The sequence below is a fragment of the Eriocheir sinensis genome, chromosome 52 (assembly GCF_024679095.1).
Source record: "Eriocheir sinensis breed Jianghai 21 chromosome 52, ASM2467909v1, whole genome shotgun sequence".
Taxonomy (NCBI): Eukaryota; Metazoa; Arthropoda; class Malacostraca; order Decapoda; family Varunidae; genus Eriocheir; species Eriocheir sinensis.
The window spans coordinates 8,599,693-8,620,291 of record NC_066560.1 but is presented as its reverse complement, the minus strand read 5'-3'; the positions used below and the strand labels follow the sequence as shown (position 1 = coordinate 8,620,291).

The following is a 20,599-nucleotide window of genomic DNA, read 5'->3' as shown; positions in this document are numbered from 1 at the left end:
AAGAGAAAATGATACCAGGAGAAGAGAAAGTGATACAGGGAGAAGAGAAAATGATACAGGGAGAAGAGAAAATGATACAGGGAGAAGAGAAAATGATACAGGGAGGAGAGAAAATGATACAGGGAGAAGAGAAAATGATACAGGGAGAAGAGAAAATGATACAGGGAGAAGAGAAAATGATACAGGGAGAAGAGAAAATGATACAGGGGGAAGAGAAAATGATACAGGGGGAAGAGAAAATGATACAGGGAAGAGAGAAAATGATACAGGGAGGAGAGAAAATGATACATAAAAAGGAGAACATGAGAAAATGATACACGAAGAGAAAATGAATCGTGTATGTAAGAGGATTCGACTCAGGTTCCAAGTCTAAACATATCTTCCAATTCCTCATCTCTTGCACCTCCTCCTCCTCCTCCTCCTTCTCGTCCCCCTTCTGAAGAGCAACGACCGCGGGACACACACACTTCATAACCCACACACACACACACACACACACACACACACACACACACACACACACACACACTCGCACGCGGAGGCTCCCAAGGAAAGAAAGAAAGAAAGAAAGAAAGAAAACCGCCCAGATTACAACAATAAAGCTCGACCTAAGGGCGGAGGGAACATTTCTTCATATCCGGTGCGTGAAGGAGTGGCGACGTCCTTGCCCCAGCGCCTTCCTCCCTCCCTACCTCTGAACCCCCGCGTCCCCCTCCCTCAGTCCCTCTTGCCCCTCCCTTACTTAACTTGAACCCCTTTCCTCCTCTTCCTCAAAACCTCGTGTCTCTTCCCTTTCCCCTACCTCATGTGCCCTGTGTCTCTCTCCCTCAATGCCTCTTGCCCCTCCCTTTCTTAACTTGAACCCCTTTCCTCCTCTTCCTCAAAACCTCGTGTCTCCTCCCTTCCCCCTTTCCCCATGTGTCCTCCTGTGTCTTTCTCTTCCACACTTCTCCCTTCCTTAAACCCCTTTCCTTCTCCTCAAAGCCACGTGTCTCCTCCCTTCTTGTCCTCAATGATACATGTTCCTACCCTGTTCCTACCCCCCCCTCCCGTGTGTTTCTCTCCCTTAAATCCCCTCACTCCTCCCTTCCTTACACCCCTTTCCTCCTCTTCCTCAAAGCCCCGTGTCCCCTTCCCTTTTTCTCGTGTCCTCGAAGATCCATGTTCCTCTCCTTCTTTCTCCCTAAAATCCACCATGTTCTCCAAGTCTTAAAGAGCCCGTTTTCCTCCCTTTAAAGTCCTCTGTTCCTTCCTCCTTTTCTCCCCTTAAGTCCCATGTTCCTCCCTTTTAAACCCCCCTTTGTTCCTCTTCCTTAAACCCTTCTGTTCCCCAAGTTTTAAAGAGTCTATGTTCCTATCCTGAAAATCCTCTATTCCTCCTGCCTTTTGTCCCTTTAAAAGCTGCGTGTTCTTCCTTTAAAATCCCTCCCCCCCCCCCCTTGTTTCTCTTCCTTAAACCCTTCTGTTCCTCTAGTTTTAAAGAGTCTATGTTCCTATCCTGAAAATCCTCTATTCCTCCTGCCTTTTGTCCCTTTAAAAGCCGCGTGTTCTTCCTTTAAACCTCCTCCCCCCCTTCCTTGCCCTCCGTCAGTAGCCCCCGTCACCGCCCTGCTCAGTAAATCCACTTCGGTACAATCATCCCCAGCGGTAAGATCGGGGTGTCGGGCGTTGGGCGTCGGGCGTCGGGCGTCGGGCGTCGTCTCCCTTCACGCCGTTTGTTCGCGGCGACAAGAGTGAGTGTGAGATGATTATGGTAATGCTGATGGTGGTGATGAAAACCCCTGTCATCTTCGTCCGCGAGAGAAGAGGAGGAGGGAGAGGGAAGGGAGAGAGAGAGGCAGAGGAGGGAGACAGCGAGAGGGTCCGTCGAGGCGGTGGTGGTGGTGATAGCGGCGATGGTGATGTAGGAGTGATGGTGTTGGTGATAGTGAGTCCGCTCGCCGAGGGTAGTTTGTATGCTGATGGTGATGGAATAGAGGGTGTCACTATACGATGGTGTAATGTGCGGTGAGTTGTGGCGCTATGCTGAGGCACGCCGCGAGGGGGAGGGAGGGAGGTAAGGAAGGGAAGGTGAGGAGGAGGTAAGGGGGACGGTGCCAGGCCAGAGGGAAAGGGGGAGAAGGAGAAGGAGGTGAGGGGGACAGTGCTAGGCCAGAGGGGAAGGGGGAGAAGGAGAAGGAGGTGAGGGGGACAGTGCTAGGCCAGAGGGGAAGGGGGAGAAGGAGGAGGAAGGGGGAGGGGAGGAGGGCCTTGTGGCACTAGAGGACATGACTTAAATGTTTGGTTGGCACTGGCACGGCGTGGGTAAATATATTAGTGTGTGACAGGTTGACATTTCTTGGTGTGTTGTGCAAGAGTGGTGGCGGCGGCGGTGGCGGCTATGTGCGTGTGTGTGTGTGTGTGTGTGTGTGTGTTGGCTTGCAGGGGTGTTGTTGGTGTTTCGTGGTGTGTGTTTCTCGTCTAGTGGCGTGTCCTGTGCATAAACAAAGACGAGGTACAGAAATTGCAGGGGTCTGGGAAGGGGAACACAGCTGGACAGGGGAAGCAGCAAACGTCACAAGGGCATAGATGGGGTGAGGCAATTGGCAGGGGAGGAGGTGGAGGCGAAGACACAGCAAGGTACTAAAACAGGGTCAACACGGAGCTAGCAGGAGAGCAGATAACACCGGACCACGAGACAGACGTATTACAGGGGCGTGGCAGGGTGACAGAGATACAGGAAACACTTTATATTGCAGGGGACGTGGATGGATGGCTAGGGTGGTACAGGGATTTGAAACTTGGGGTTGTAGCATGGGAGGGAGGAAGGAGGGATGGAACAGGGTGAGACAGGAGATGAAATGGATGTAATAGAGAGATAAAACTAAATATATTGGTTTGGGTGGCAGGGAAGAGGAGGTGATTGGGGGGTGAACGGTTAGGTTGAGGGTGGAACAAGACATGGCAGGGTGAGACAAAGCAGGGGATGAAATGGATGAGATAGAAAGATAAAACTAGATATATTGCTTTGTATGGAAGGGAGGAGATTAAGGAGCTGGGTTGGGCGTGGTGGAGTGTCGGTTTGAGAGTGGAGCAAGGCATGGTGAGACAGGGAGGTGGAAGAGGGCTACGGCAGGGGATGAAGTGGATGTGATAGAGAGATAAAAGTAAATATATTGCTCTAGATTGGAAAGGGGAGAACGAGGAACTGGGTTTGGGGCATTGAAGGGTCAGTTTGAGAGTGGGGCATGGCAGGGTGAGACAGGGCAAGGCAGGGACAGGGGATGAAATGGGTGTGATAGATGGAAGAGAGGAGAGTGAGGAACTGTTTTAGGAGTGGTGGAGGGTCAGTTTCAGAGTGGAGGATGGCAGGGGAGGCAGGGGCAGGGGATGAAATGGGTGTGATAGATGGGAGAGAACTGTGAGGAACTGTTGTAGGGGTGGTGGACTGTTTTAGGGGTGGTGGAGGGTCAGTTTGAGAGTGGAGCATGGCAGGGGAGGCAGGGGAAGGCAGGGGCAGGGGATGAAATGGGTGTGATAGATAGGAGAGAGGAGAGTGAGGAACTGTTTTAGGGGTGGTGGAGGGTCAGTTTGAGAGTGGAGCATGGCAGGGCAAGGTATGGGAAGGCAGAGGAAGGCAGGGCAAGGCAGGGGCAGGGGATGAAATGGGTGTGATAGATGGGAGAGAGAAGAGTGAGGAACGGTTTTAGGGGTTGTGGACGGTTTTAGGGGTGGTGGACTGTTTTAGGGGTGGTGGAGGGTCAGTTTGAGAGTGGAGCATGGCAGGGGAGGCAGGGGAAGGCAGGGGTGTGGAGGGGGGGAGTGTTTACTCTCGTCGCTGTATGGATTGCAGTTGCCCGAATAAAACGCCGCCGATGATGTCCATTTATTGTCACCTTCACACAACCAAGTCGCCGCCGCCCTATCCGCGACACCCCGGGCTTTCACTCCTTCCTGCGGGGCGGCGTTGGGGCTGTTTTGCCGTGGCCGGGGCGAGCGGGGGCGTGCCTGTGTGGCGGGGGATGGGGGGTGGGGAGTCCAGGCGCACTAATGGAAGAGAAGTGTCGCTTGTTTGGTCTGTCACCCTCCTGACACGTCGCCCAGGGAGCCGCTGTCTAGCCTCCCCCCCCTCCCCCCCATCCCTCCACCTCCTCCACCTGGTGTCACCCTCTTCCACCACTGTTCATTCCCTCACTTCCTCTCCTCTCTCTCCCTCACTCGTTCTCTCTTTTCTATTCCATTCTCTCTCTCTCTCTCTCTCTCTCTCTCTCTCTCTCTCTCTCTCTCTCTCTCTCTCTCTCTCTCTCTCTCTCTCTCTCTCTCTCTCTCTCTCTCTCTCGCTCTCGGGCTCGCTCACTCTCTCCGCCCCCTTCCGCATGCTACACCATCTCCCCATCTCTCAATCTCTCCCTCCTTCCCTCCCTCTCCCCCTCTCTCTACCCCTCCCCTCACCTGTCCGTTTTCCGCTCCCCTTACACCTGTGCCATTTCTCCCTCAACCCTTCTAGCGACATTCCTTCCTCTTTTGTTTTTATTCCTAGTCCTTTTTTTTCGGGGCCCTAAAATTCGCACCGCCTCCACTAAAGTAAGCAACTCGATCCGTGAACCATCGCTTAAGCCTGTCGTCCACTTACTCCCTCATCACTCCACTTGTATTTACTCAGCGCCCGCGTCTGGAGTTTATGGCGGGTGTTCATTTCACGGTGGATTGGACTGATGGTGGTGGTGGTGGTAGATACGTAGAGGCAGAAGTAGCATCATCACTATCATCGTCACCCTCATCATCTTTTTATCCTCTTTTGTTTATGGTTATGTTCACGAGGGCGAAGACAGGAGGAATGAGAAGGAGGGAGAGGGACAAGGAAAAAGAGGAGGAAGAGCAGGAGGAAGGTTTGAAATGAAGGAAGGAAGGAAGGAAGTTGAGGGAAGCCATAGTTCTTAATCACGAATATTTAGTTAAACAGGTAAAGTGGCAAGTAGGCAGGTAGGTACAGGGGACAGGTAAAGTGCAGGTGTGTTTTCAAGTGTTCCTTTTCTCCTTTTATGCACTGGTTTTGATGTCGAGAATGTGGATAGATAGATAGATGGATGGATGAATGGATTAACTTGGCTAGTGAGGCTTTGGAGTGGTGGTGGAAGAGGAGGAGGAGGAGGAGGAGGAGGAGAAGGAGGAGGAGGAAGAGGTTACAGTAATAATGAGGGCGATAAAGAAGGAGAAGGAGGTGGAAATGGAGAAGAACGCAGCTGAATGGAAGAAGGAGAAGTAGGAGGAGGAGGAGGAGGTTGGAGTGGAGGTGATGGCGAGGAGGAGAGGAGTAAGAGGAGGAGGAGGATGTAGGAAGAGGATGTGAGTTGTACGAGGGAGGAGCAGTAGTCATGAGCGGGAATTAACACCCAGGATGTTGAGGGAGGTCAGGGTGGCGGGGAGGGCGTGTCCGTGGGGGGGGGGGGGATGAGCGGGTGGAGGGTGGGGGAGAAGATTAAGAGAGGCTGGGGTGGAGGGGGTTGGGGGGGGTGCAGGGACAGAGACACGAGAAGGATTATTCAGATATTATTGAAGCTGATTGGCGGCTGGCAACTTGATTGATGTCTTGTTCCGCCCCCGCCTACCCCGCCCGCCGCCACCACCACCACCACCACCACTATGCTTCCTTCATTCACCACCACCACCACCATCACCACCACAACAACAACAAACTCATAATCACCAATAATAAAAAAACATTGCCAGAGTTCACTCACTATATTGCATTACCACCATCATCATCATCACCACTACCACCATTACGCTTCCTTCATTCACCACCACCATCACCACCACCATTACAGTTCAATCTTTACGACAACCACCACCAAAATTTTGCTTCTCACATTTACCATTAGCAACACCACTATCACCGTCATCACCACTCACCACCACTACGACAGACAAGCAAGCACTACATCACCTTCATCATCACCACCACCACCACCCTGTTCTCTATCACCACTACCACTCACCACCACCATTACTATCACCACCACAGACAAGCAAATACCACATCACCACCTCCACAACTCATCACTTATCATCACCACCACTACGACAGATAAATAAGCACCGCATCACCATCAACACCATCATCACCACTAATAACACCACCCGTCACTCACCACCCATAATCACACACCAAGAAAGACACCATTTTACTGACCATCACCACTCTTACAAGCATCACCAACACCACCTCCAAGACTCTCATCACCTCTCATCACCACCTCAAGACATATCCCAATCATCGTCATCACCACCACACACACACACAAAAAAAAACAGGCTGAGGCAATTGAGACACTTTAAGAATAGACACCATCATCACCACCACCACCACCACCACCACCACCACCTCCACCACCACTAAGAGCAGCTCCTCGTCCCTAAAAGCTTGTCAGTGCTCCGATCATCACCTGTAAAAGCTTCCTGCAGACCACCTTTGTTCACAGCACCCTCTTGTTGTAGCAGTGTTGCCCCCCCCCCCCCCCTCTCTCTCTCTCTCTCTCTCTCGCTCTCGCTCTAGATGTCCCCTTGTTCTAGCTAAATTATCACAGTATACTTTTTTTATTAGTGTTTTCGAGGTCATATACAAATATAAGAAAATAAGGGAAAAAAGATGTACAACAACAACAACAACAACAACAACAACAGCAATAACAACAACAACAACAGTAACAACAACAACAACCTTCCCATCATCAGCTCGTCACAATATACACATCCCTCTTACATCATCATCCATTGAAACCAACAAAACAAACATCTCATTCTCACACCTCAACTCATCCATCTCACCTGGAACTCACAAACACACACCTGTTCACACCTGTCGCATCTCATCACTATTATTACCCAGAACATAACACTGCCCTCCCCTACACACCAGTCCCCGGGCCGTCCCTACCCCCTATACCCTCTCCTTTAGTCCCTTACACACCTGCCCACACCTGTCGTACCTCACCTCATCACTATTATTACCCAGAACATCACACTGCCCTCCCCTACACACCAGTCCCCGGGCCGTCCCTACCCCCTATCCCCTCTCTTTTATTCCCTTACATACTCTTAGCGCCACTTCAGAAGGAGGAGGAGGAGGGGGGGGAGGCTGTCGAAGAGTAGGCGTGAAGGGTCTTGGAACAATCGACAGCGGATCTCTAAACACCCTGGAAGCCGCGAGGGACATAAAAACAAACGCCCGAGGGTGACAATAGCACGAGCAAACACTTCGAGTCCCACTCCACGCGGCACTTACCGGGAGTCCCACTTGAGTCGAGGAGGAGGAGGAGGAGGAGGAGGAGGATAGGAATAGAAGACGTAGGAGAAGGAGGGCTGTGAGGAAGGCTCGACCGTTTTATTTTAAAGATGCGAGCTCAGAAGGTTTCTCTCCCTCTCTCTCTCTCTCTCTCTCTCTCTCTCTCGCTCTCGCCCTCGCTCTCTCTCATCACGCCTCGGCTCAGCGACGTCTTAGAGGTAGATATAATTTAGTCCATAGATTTACCTCGTGAGTTAATGGCGAGGGTTTAGGCGGCGGGAGAGGCGGGCTGGAACGAAATACATCCAGCGCGCAATCCAGTCGGGAATGAGGGTGAGACGTGGGTATTTAGAGGCCTGAGCACCTGAGCACCCTATTGTAGCCTCCACCTGACGACGCTCCCACTTAAGAAGGACGAGGATGAGTGTTGGATAGGGCTTATTCATCACACTTTTTTATAATTATCTTCAGAAAGAGGGCGAGATGTGGATAGTTAGAAGACCCTGAGCACTTTATTTTAGGCTTCACCCGACGATGCTACCACTTAAGAAGGACGAGGATGAGTGTTGGATAGGGCTTATTCATCACAGTTTTTTATTATTATCTTCAGAAAGAGGGCGAGATGTGGGTAGTTAGAAGACCCAGAGCACTTTATTTTAGGCTCCACCCGACGATGCTCCCACTTAAGAAGGACGAGGATGAGTGTTGGATAGGGCTTATTCATCACACTTTTTTATTGTTATCTTCAGAAAGAGGGCGAGATGTGGATAGTTAGAAGACCCTGAGCACTTTATTTTAGGCTCCACCTGACGACACTACCACTTAAGAAGGGCGAGGATGAGTGTTGGATGGGGCTTATTCATCACCCTTTTAATTATTATCTTCAGAAAGAGGGCGAGATGTGGATAGTTAGAAGACCCTGAGCACTTTATTTTAGGCTTCACCCGACGAGCCTACCCCCGGAGAAGGCAGAGAAGGCGTATTGGAAAGACTATATTCATCACCGGGTTTTCTTGTCCTTAGAATCACGTCCGACGCTAAACCCTTCAGGAAATACAAGTCGCGTCCGTGCCCGTCTTGAGGTCTTGTGTGATTATCGCGTCTTAGTGGCTCGGGGCAGGACTTACTTACGGTCGTATTGTAAGACATTTCATCGGCCAAGAACACCTATTTGAGAAGGATTTCGTAGGAGTTTGGGGCATTTCCCGGAGTAGTTTTGTGACCCTGGTGGTAGTTTGACCCTTCCTCTGTACCATGAACCTAAAGAAACACATATTTGACAAGGCTTTCGTAGGAGTTTGGGGCATTTCCCGGAGTAGTTTTATGACCCTGGTGGTAGTTTGACCCTTCCTCTGTACCATGAACCTAAAGAAACACATATTTGACAAGGCTTTCGTAGGAGTTTGGAGCATTTCCCGGAGTAGTTTTGTGACCCTGGTGGTAGTTTGACCCTTCTTCTGTACCGTGAACCTGAAGGAACACTCATTAGAACCCGACTGACCCCCTCTTTGGCCTTTAAAATTAGCTGATGTGAGAAGCGAAAGTTTCTTATAATACCGAACTTAGTGGTTAGTGGATAATAGAGACATTGAGGCCCCACGGCAAGGCTACACTCATCATCCCTGTAGTACTTTTTTTTTCCCAGTCCGGTATTCATCTCGCGACTCAGTGACGGAAACATTCATCCAAGGCGACTTAGCGCGCGCTCTTAAGGGTCCGCGGAGTGACTGTGTGAAAGGGCGAGTTTTAAAGACGAAGATTTATTGCAAGATCGATCCTTCTGGGGATGAGTTGGCGGGGAGCCTATCGCGGAGGGGGACGAGTTGGCGAGGGGCCGATCTCTCCAGGGGACGAGCTGGCACGGGGGAGGGACTTTCAGGGGAAGGAATTGGCAAAGGGACGATTTCTGAATGGACTCGTTGGCGTGAGGACGTTTTTCCAGGGGGAGGAGGCGGTGTAGGGGCGACGTTTTAAGGGAACGAGATGCAGTAAGGGACATATTTCAAGGGGAGGAAGGAGGAGGAGGAGAGAGGAGCGAGTCTTTAGAGGAACGACGTGGCGAGGGGACCAAGCTTTCAGGGGGAGGAAGGAGGAGGAGGAGAAGCGAGGACGAGTCTTTACAGGAACGACGTGGCGTGGGGACCAAGCTTTCAGGGGGAGGAAGTAGGAGGAGGAGAGAGGAGCGAGTCTTTAGAGGAACGACGTGGCGTGGGGACCAAGCTTTCAGGGGGAGGAAGGAGGAGGAGGAGAAGCGAGGACGAGTCTTTAGAGGAACGTGGGGACCAAGCTTTCAGGGGTAGGAGGTGGCGTGGTGTGGCAGTAACGACTTGGCGTGGAGGTTGATCCAGTGTGTGTGTGTGTGTGTGTGTGTGTGTGTGTGTGTGTGTGTGTGTGTGTGTGTCCTGCAGGGTGGTGTACAGAGTCGGGGTGACGTGGGGCCGATATTTGGGGCCCCGCCGGCGCAGCGCGGGGTGAGGGAGAACCAGCCATGTATGCGGGATGGGCGGCTGCCACCGACGCGTTCCAGCTACAAATATTAGCATTCCTGCCATTCCTGATCCGTCCATTACCATTCCAGGCCATACATAGCTGCCTATGATTCCTAATAGTAGCTCCAGACTGTCCCCATCCATCCGACCCTTCCATTCCTGCCGCCATTCCCACTTTCCTTTATTTTCCCTCGTATCAACAAGCATTCCCTGTAGCGCTGAGGTGTGTGCTTTCAAGTACGTATAATCCATTCCAAGGAGTTGCCAGCCCCACTATTCCAACTGGAGGCCCCATTCCCGAGTCCATCCCTCTTCCCTGCCTCCAAATTCCCGCCTCCCAGTTTGTGGAAGGGCGGCGTATTCCTGGCGGAGTCTCGAGGGACGCTGAGAAGACGATAAATCATTGTCACTGTCACGCTGAGAGGGGCGAGGAGGCGGAGGAGGAGGAGGCGGAGGGCGAGGGGACGGCGAGGGAGCGAGAAAGAGAGAGTGAGAAAGGGAGAGAGAGAGAGAGAGAGAGAGAGAGAGAGAGAGAGAGAGAGAGAGAGAGAGAGAGAGAGACTGCGTGCGTGTGTGTGTGTGCGCTTTGAAAAATGAATGACTAGGGAAAGAGACAGAAGGAAAAAGATGTAGGACAATTGTTGAAGGAGAGAGAGAGAGAGAGAGAGAGAGAGAGAGAGAGAGAGAGAGAGAGAGAGAGAGAGAGAGAGAGAGAGAGAGAGTGCATTGAGATATCCCTTTTTAAGAAGATGAGAGTTGAAAGCGCTTCCTCACCGTTGTTGAAAGTGACACCAAGACACGAACACACAATTTTCAAGACGCCTCACTCATGTACACACACACACACACACACACACACACACACACACACACACACACACACACACACACACTCAAAAAATATAGCAAGCAGCAAACCAACCGACCGACTAGCAAAAGAGGAATAGCAACCAACCAAAAAATAGCAAATATCGAAAATAGCAAATAGCAAAAAAAAGAAATAGGAAAATCAAAAGAAATAGCAACGTACCAACCAACCAACCAACAAACAAACAAACAAACAAACACGAAAAAAAAACACCTACGAAACAAACCCAAAACTAAGGAATGAAGAACCTAAAATAAAAAGTTACCCACTGAAGAAAAAACGTGAAAAAAGAAACAATCAATCTGGGACGCAAAGTAAACGAAACCGACTCACTGAAATAGACGAAATATAAAACAGATGAACTTAAGAAGAATTATCTCTGGAAATATTTCGTGGAAGCTTCTTCAATACCTTTATAAGAGGAGGAGGAGGAGGAGGAGGAGGATTATACGAAGGAGGAGGAAGGAGAAGAAGAACATAAGTATTAGGAACATGATGATCAAAAGGAGAAGAGGAATAGAGACAAAACAGAAAAAAAGAAGATAGACGAAAACGAAGAGAATGGAGAGGAGAGAGAAAGGAAAAGGAAAGAGGAAAGGACAAGAGTTAGGGGGGTTAAGGGGGGCGGGGGGCGGCGTGACCCCCTCCAGGTTGCTCCCCAGAGCCCATAACGCCACCAGCCCGGCTCATCTGCATATGGAAATGACCCTTGTTGCATGCCTGTCACAACCCCCGCATATTGTGTCTCGCCCGGGCTGACGTGAGGCGGCTACCCAACGCTCGCCCGCAGACGCACCGCCACCATCACCACCACCACCATCACCACCACTACCATCACCACCACTACCATCACCACTACCAGCAATGTCATCACTACCAATAGCGTCACCACCACTACCATCACCACCACCACCATCACCACCACCACCATCACCACCACTACCATCACCACCACTACCATCACCACTACCAGCAACGTCATCACTGCCAATAGCGTCACTACCATCACTATCATGACCGCTTCTACCATCACCATCACAATATCACCACTACCTCTACCACCACCATCACCACCACTACCATCACCACTACCACCATCACCACCAACAACAGCCTCACCTACCTCAGCAACAACATCCCCACCAATATCACCAACATCACCTTGAACTTCACCTACAACACAACCAGTATCACCACCACCACCATCACCACTACCACCATCACCACAACTACCACACTCTTCATATACTCACTCACTCACCACAACCACTAAAGACCCCACCCCCACCACCAACACCACAGTCACCACCATACCAGCCCTTCACCATCAAACCGCCTCACCATCACACACACTCACCAGTATTTTCGGGCCAAAGAAAAAGACGCGGAGGGGAAAAGTCCAACGTAACAGGCACGCGGAGATCGGACTCACGCGGGTGTTATCCTTTTTAAGCTCACCAAAACGTCATCTTATTTTCATTTCTCACCATTTACCATCGAGGCGAACGAAATCCAGCGAGTGTCAGTCTGCGCGAACATTTATTTTTTTTCCTTTACTCTCTCCCTTTCCTCTCCCCCTCTCCCTCCCTCTCTCTCTCAGTACACGCATACCAGAAAATGAGGAGAACGAACAGAACAAAAAATTACAAAGGAAATAAAAAAAAGGAAAATAGCAGAATCGCCCCATTGCCAGCAGGACCACATTTTACATTTACCGTTTTGAGAAGCGATGAAAGAATAAAAGACAGCAGTTAACAGCACCGACAGACTAACTGACAGCCAGACGGACGTGCGTATACAAGCAGTCCGGGCGGAAAAAAAAAATATAAAAATGAAATAGATCAGGTTGAACTTTTATTGTTCTGGACCAGCTCGCGCGGGGAGCCTCACGCCGCAGACAGACGGACAGACAGACAGACACACAGACAGACAGACGGACACACGATACACATACAGACGGACGGATAGACAGAGGGACAGGTGTGCAAACAGGTGTGGCTATGGGAACACACCTACACCTGACTTACCTCTGCGAAAGATAAACAGGAGCACTTCAAGAGAGAGAGAGAGAGAGAGAGAGAGAGAGAGAGAATACCATACATACACAATACGGAGAGAAAACTGTCAGAATCAACTCCCCCCCCTTCCCCTTACACACACACACACACACACACACACACACACACACACACACACACACACACACACACACTCCCTTTAGCGGCGTTGTGTGTGTCTATCTACATGTGAATTGTGCTCCCCTTCTGCTCCTTTGTTCGCCTGTATTTATTCGATTGTGAGGCGCTGGGTGGCCGGCGCCGTGTCATTGTTCCCTCTAAGTGCAGGATTAGCGCGTCAATACCAGCCTAATACAAAGGAACTGAGACGACCTGACATATATCTTCTAGCTCTGGCGTGGGAGGAGGTGGAGGAGGTGGAGGTGGAGGTGGAGGGGGATGTGGTTCTGACTTGATTTTTTTTTTTGGTTTGGTATCTTGTGGTGTGGTTGGGGGTCTCGAAGTAGGGGCGTGTGACTGTGATGTGGTTGATGTTAGACGTTCAGCCATGCAGCCTCATCCATCCATCCATTCTCTCTCTCTCTCTCTCTCTCTCTCTCTCTCTCTCTCTCTCTCTCTCTCTGATGGAAGGGTATTGGGTGTATGGGTTTAAATGAGGTAATGGGTTTAATTTTTCGTGTGGGAGAGAGAGACGAGGTTAATGGGGGCAATAGGATTCATTATGAGGCCCTAATGGGAGTGTGTCAAATGCTGAACCTATTTATAATTTGATCCTCGACCTTCTTTTGTTTTTGTTTTGTTTTATTTCACTTATACTCTTTTTTTTTTCTCTCGTGATCTGCTTATGTTTTTTTTTTTCTTCTTTTCTCTAGTGTCTTTATGTTTTCTTTTCTTCTTTTTTCTAGTGTTGTTGCTGTGTTCAATTTTTTATTCTTTTTTCCCTTTGTTTCGTATATATAATGTCGAAGTGCCGTCTATTCTTTGATCCTCTTCCTTCTTCTTCCTTTTCTTTATTTCCCTTTATGCTTTATTATCTCATTTTTTATCTGCTTATTCTTTATTGGTGTTTCTGTGGATGTTTCTTTTTTCTCTTGTTTTCTGTTTTTCGTATATTCAATGTCGACGTTCCACCTATACTTTAATCTCCTTCCTTCTTTTGTTTTGCTTTTGTTTCCCTTATACTTTCTTTCTGTAGTCTTCTTCTATAATGGTGTTTTTGCGGGACTGTTCTTCTCGTTTTCTTGTTTATTTCTTCGTATATTCAATGTCGAAGTTCCACCTATTCTTGTATCTCCAACCTTCTTTTGTTTTGTTTTTATTTTCCTTATACTTTCTTACCGTAGTCTGCTTCTATTATATCGTAGCTGTTTTTTCTCTTTTCCTCTTTTTTTCGTATATTCAATGTCGATGTTTCACCAATACTTTGATCTCCTTCCTTCTTTTATTTCGCTTTCGTCTCCCTTATACTTTCTTTTCTCGCTTCTATCTCCTTATATTTTCTCGATATCATCCTTTTTTTTTCCTGTTCCCTTTTTTTTCGTATATTCAATGTCGACTCGAGTTTTCTTTTTATTTTTTTGTCTTTCCTTTTTTGTCAGATTTCACCGGCGGGCAAATTCCGACTCTCATATTATTGCCTCATTAGCGCTCATTATATTTATCAAACGTGCGGCTAATTTGGTTTACATGACCCATTTTCAGCACTTAGCGGTAACAGCGAAATGGCCTCTTTATGGCCCCCTCTATGCCGATACCCGGAACTATTATTATTATCGCTATTATCATTTTTATCATTATTATTATTACCGGTGTCATTCTTAAACATAACTTCCTTTAATTTATTTTCCTTATTAGTCCATTTCTTTTCTTTATTGCAGCCTTTATGCCGACGCCCAAACTATTATTATAATCACTATATCATTATTATTACTATATTTATCATTGTTATTATTGTTACTATTGTCAATCGTATTTAGAACTTTCTTTCACATACTTTCATTCTTTCTCCATTTGTTTTCTTTGTCATTAGGATCAACAACATCACCTAAAACTTGACCCATCACCATCAGTATCACTTCCATCATCACCATCACCAACATCACCATCGCCTAAAATTACCAACATCCCAAATAGTATCACCATCAACTATACATACTAACATCACCACCAGTATCACCACCACCACCATCTTCATCATCAACATCACCACCATTCATGTTTTCCTACCTATGAATAGGCTACTATGAATACTCTTTATTATATTCCTCTCATTAATAAAAACCTACGCATTCTCCCACCCAACTTGTCTTAAACCTGTTCGCTGCCTACATACGTTTTCTTTTATTCCTTATTCCTCCTCTTTCGTTTTTACTTTCTTCACACTCTCTGTATTGACGTCGCTTTACTACCCCGTGAATGCCATGCCACGCTATACCAAGAGGAAGAGGGGGAGGGGGAGGAGGAGGGGGAGGCTGCAGCTTAAGGATGAAAGAAAATGTATTCCGGGGCAAACGAATAAGCGAGGGGGGACTCTGAAATATATTTATGTCATTTATTCCACGTCCATCAGATCTGCGTTTCTCAAATATTTACACAGCCTCGGCTCCAGCGCGCCCGTGGATGACGCCGCCCTGGAGAGAGAGAGAGAGAGAGAGAGAGAGAGAGCGACTAGGGTGGGAAAAGCGTCAAGAAATGGTGTAATGTTTGTGTTGTGTGTGTGTGTGTGTGTGTGTGTGTGTGTTTTAACGTTTTGAAGAGTGTGTTTTAAGGTGTCTCGTTTTGTGTTGTGTGTCATGAAGATTGTTTTTTTTATACTTTTTTTTTTTTTTTACTTTTTAGCGCACTGCCCCCTTATCGCCCTTTATTTATTTGATGTTTGTTAACTAAATCACACACACACACACACACACACACACACACACACACACACACACACACACACACACACACACACACACACGAGAAGGAAGCTTAGTGAACAGAGAAAAGAACAAGTTGATGAATAAATTTGTAAGTAAATGCAACAACAAAAGCTAAGACCCAGCCTCTCTCTCTCTCTCTCTCTCTCTCTCTCTCTCTCTCTCTCTCTCTCTCTCTCTCTCTCTCTCTCTCTCTCGCCCATAACTCGCTTCTGGGCGACACTTCCTAATCACGACGAGTAGAGAAGGAGCGACACACACACACACACACACACACACACACACACACACACACACACACACACACACACACGCCTTCAGCAGCATCCCCAGCAGCAGCATCCTTCTTATCTCCCGTCGTTTGTGATCGCGTCGTGTCGTGGCTGCGGCGGCGGGGAAGAGCAGAAGAATGCAAATTAATACTCTGAATAGAAAACTTCCTGGTCTCCCGTGTTGGTGCGAGTGTGTGTGTTTGTGTGTGTTGGGAGAGGCTTTGTCCCCTTGCTCCCCTCGCCCTCTCCCCTCGCTCTCGTCCTCGCCTCCGTCGCCATCGCGGGACAGACACACCGCTCGCCGCTCCCTCACTTCGGTCAGGCGGCGCCGAGGTGACGGGCACGCGGCGGGGGACAACTTTCTCGCCGCGTCCGAAATAATCTGAGGTTACGCCGCCCTCCCCTGATTGTTGCGTACGGGGGAGGGACGCGGAGAGACGCACATGCACGCACACACACGCACACACACACTCACTCGCGTTCACATACACATACAGACGCACACACGCTCACAATTTTGGTGATGTGGAGGACTAGTAGGAGGAGGAGGGAGGGAGAGAGGATGCGGGTCTGTGTGTGTGTGTGTGTGTGTGTGTGTGTGTGTGTGTGTGTGTGTGTTTTCCTTCGGAGTGTACGTTTCCAGAACAGCATCGGACAGACAGCCTCGTCCTTCCGTCATCCAACCTCTCCTCGCCTCCTACCCATCGACACTACATCACTTCTGCCCTTACGTTGACGCAGAGAACACGCAGAAGGCACCGCAGAAGTCATGCCAGGAGGAACTCAAACCCCCGCAGCTCCAGTCTCTCTCTAGGCCGCCTGAACGCTGGTTTCTGAGTCCCCCATGAAGCTAAAGAGATCGCAACACAGTATCATCCCCCCGGCCCGGCGACTCAATGGATGTATGGCTTCAAAAACTCTCTTTTTAAAATGAACATCGGGGACATATGTGTCGGTGAAAGAGCCAAAATGTTTAACAAAACCTGGGGGGGAGGGAGGATGTAGGGGACCGAGGGAGGGTGAGAGAGAAAGGGAGATGGAGGGAGAGAGGGAGGGAGGGTGTTGCTGAGAGTGAGAAGAGGAGGAGGGACACAGGAGGAGGGATGGGCTGCTTGGGAGTCCTAGTTGTCGTTTATCGTTCAGGGTTGTGCTTTAGAGGCGCCGCGGCCCCGTGTGTTACGCCGCCTGGGTGTGTGTGTGTGCTTGAAGGTCGCCACGCCGGGCCGGGCATGGGCACGCGGGGGTACTTGTTGTTGTTGATGGTAGTGGTGGTGATGTTGCTACTGCTGTTATTTATGTTATGTTCCTGATCTTTAAATACTGGTACTATTGTTACTACTACTACTACTACTACTACTACTATGCTATTACTACTACAAATGCTACTTCCAATATTTGCCGTAATAACGCTTCACTTAGGACAGCATTAACATACCCGCTACTACCACTACCACCATTACTTTTGAATCAATCACCACCATTACCACCACAGCAATTACCACTACCTATACCATTATCCGTCACCACTACTACCGCCCCCATCACCACCACCAAAAGCGACAACGACAACGCATAACAGTATCCCTAACAGTGCTAATGCCTGACATGGTATACGACTTTCATTTTCTTCATGGCCCGGAATGAATATATTTGCATCCGTTCATTTCCCCGCGCGCCGCTAAATCATTCATTGAGTTGATCATAACCCGAGTTGATAATGTCGCGATGATGGGAAAGGCGCGTTGACACCTGCGCCATAAGGTAGTAGAGTAATAATTATTGGATCATTTGGAATACGCCTGGCCCGCCCCCCTCCCGCTGCCCCCCCTCCTCTCCCCCCCCCTCGTGTGTTTTATTGTAGGTCATTATTTCAGGGCTATCAGCTTCCACGCGATGCTGTTTTTTTTTTTGTTTTTTTTTTTAGTGGCAAGCTTTCTCGCGTTATGATATATTTGTATGCTTGGGATTCGTTGTTGTTTAATTGGAATGGTGTTGTTGTTGTTTTTGTTATTGGTGGTGGTGGTGGGGGCGTTCTTCTTGTTCTTGTTCTTCTTCTCCTTCTTCCTCTTCTTCTTTTTCTTCTTCTTCTTCTTCTCCTTTTTCTTCTCCTTTTTCTTTTCATTTCTTTTCTTGTTTTTCTTCTTCTTCTCTTTTTCTTTTCTTGTTTTTCTTCTTGTTTTTCTTCTTCTTCTTCTTCTTCTTCTTCTTCTTCTTCTTCTTCTTCTTCTTCTTTAGCTTTCCCTCATTATAATTTATTTGTATACTTGGAATTGTTATCGCTCAAGTAAAATCATATTGTTGTTTTTGTTGTTGTTGTTGTTGTTTGCAGGTTTTCTCACATTAATCTATTTGTGTATATATTATGATCATTGTCGCTAATGTATAATCATGTCATTGTCGTATTTTCTATAATGTCTAAGGAAGTGAGGCATTTTTACATCATTTCACCATTTTTTTTTTCATTGCTCTGTGTTCATTATTGACACACTAATGGAGGTTTTGGGGGACACTCTGTTATCTCGCTAAACATCCAATCTGCCCATTATCTCCACCCCTTATCATCACCATCACCACCACCACCATCACCACAGCCGTCAACACCATCACCACCCCTCATCGCCATATTGTGTGTCTTAACCCTCTTCTCTCTCTCTCTCTCTCTCTCTCTCTCTCTCTCTCTCTCTCTCTCTCTCTCTCTCTCTCTCTCTCTCTCTCTCTCTCTCTCTCTCTCTCTCTCTCTCTCTCTCTCTCTCTCTCTCTCCTCCAGCATCCATGTCTCCTCTTTGCTGCTCATCTTTATCCTCCTTCTCTTCACCTTCTCTCTTTCTCTCTCCTCCCAGCAGCATCCCAGCGAGTACTCATCTTTCGTCTCATCTCCTAACGCTTTTTTTTCTCTCTCTCTCTCTCTTCTGTAGCATCCATTTCTCCTACCTGTTGTTCATCTCGCTATCGTCATCTCCTATTGCTTTTCTTTTTCTCTCTTCTGTATCATCCATTTCTCCTACCCATTGTTCACCTCGTTCTCGTCATCTCCTAACGCTTATCTTTCTCCCTTCTCCTGCAGCATCCATTTCTCTCACCCATTGTTCATCTCGTTCTCGTCATCTCCTAACGCTTATCTTTCTCCCTTCTCCTGCAGCATCCATTTCTCTTACTCGTTGTTCATCGTTCTCGTCATCTCCAAACCCTTTCTTTTTTCCCTCTCCCAGCATCCATGTCTCTTATCCACGGCTCATCCTCTTCATTACCTCCTAACCATTTTTTATCTCATCGCAGCTTCCACGATTCTTACAGTGTTTATCTTTTCCCTCATGTTCTAACCCATTCTTTCTCTCTCTCCCGCAGCATCCGTACCCCTCGGAGGACCAGAAGAAACAGCTGGCTCAGGACACGGGCCTAACCATCCTGCAGGTCAACAACTGGTGAGTACAGCAGCATCCTCTTGCCCCACACAAGTCATGACCTCCACTCGCGCCACGAAGGAACTCACTCACTCACGCGTTCACTCACTCACTCACTTGGACTGGAGGCGAGTATGTCCACGGTAAATATTGTCAGTACCGCCTCGCTCACTTGAATGGAAAAAAAGGACCTCCAGTACCCCCCTTCCCTCTCCCTTCTCCCCCCCTCTCCCCCTTTCCTCCTCAACCACCACCTCTCAATCTCTCCCCAAAATTTCCGTGTACTTACCAAGCGGCTGTCTGTCCGTCTGTCTGTCCGCTTGCCTGCCTTCATGTCTGTCTGTTTGTCCGTTGCCTCCCTCCCCGCCTCGCCTTCCCTCCCTCCAGTCCCTTCTCCACTCCTCCACCTCTTGGCGCGAGTTCAAGGTCATGATGTGGACTCTTCCTTTTTTTTTTTTTTTCTTTTTTTTTTTTTTAGTATTAGTGTTTATTTACCGCGTGGAATTGAAAGAGCCGCGCCCCGTTTTCTATGCTGTAGCGTCCATGCACGTGCCCGGCTTCGAAGCGGGGACAAAGGGAGACTTATAAGGGACGCTACACCAAGAACAAGACCAAGAAGAAGCGAAGAGGTGGGAAGGGGGGAGGAGGGAGAGAAAAAAAAATGTCGAGAAGATTTTGTGGGTGATCTTCGTCGTGTCATTGTGCGTTAGGGCGATTGTGGAAGGGAGGGAGGAAGAGAGGGAGAGTAAAGAAAGGGAAGGGGTAGAATAGAGGGTTGTAGGGAGGGAGAGCAGAAAGGATGATGGGAAGGGAAGGAAAGAGATGGAGAGTAAGAAAGAAAAGGAAGAGAATGGATAGAATATAGAGGGTTGTAGGGAGGGAGAGCAGAAAGGATGATGGGAAGGGAAGGAAAGAGATGGAGAGTAAGAAAGAAAAGGAAGAGAATGGATAGAATATTGAGGGTTGAAGGGAGGTAGAGCAGAAAGGATGATAGGAAGGGATGGAGGGAGGGTAGAAGGGAGGGGCAAAGGGCAAGGGGGAGAGAGAGAGGGAGAGCAAAAAGCAGCGCAGGAAACAGTAATGAAAGAGTTGTTATGTGCTTCAGCGTCCCGCCGAGGAGCTTAATCCGGGTGGAGTGTTTGCTCGCAGCCAATTCCAGCGGCGGGCACTCGGCGGCCGACAAACAAAAGCCGCTCAGATAATGTTGTCCGCGGTGCCGTGTGCTTTTGTTATTACGCTGGCATTGTTGGGCTCTTAGTGCCTGTCGCGGCCCACGGACCTTCGCCCTTCTTCCCGCCGCCATCGCTCACGTCCCGCGCCCTTGCTATCGATTATCAGGACGTATTATTTTGGAAAGCGGCCGTCCCCA

At 48.7% G+C, this 20,599-nt stretch overlaps 1 protein-coding gene across 1 annotated transcript in view; it reads left to right on the top strand.

The window, feature by feature from the left end:
* LOC126982838 (homeobox protein homothorax-like) overlaps positions 1 to 19,255 on the top strand; it is a 79,498-nt gene extending 60,243 nt beyond the window's left edge. Inside the window, exon 4 of the mRNA XM_050835111.1 lies at positions 19,175 to 19,255. Coding sequence (XP_050691068.1) covers positions 19,175 to 19,255 — 81 coding nt within the window. The remainder of the gene's footprint in view (positions 1 to 19,174) is intronic.
* The last annotated feature ends 1,344 nt before the right edge of the window (positions 19,256 to 20,599 follow it).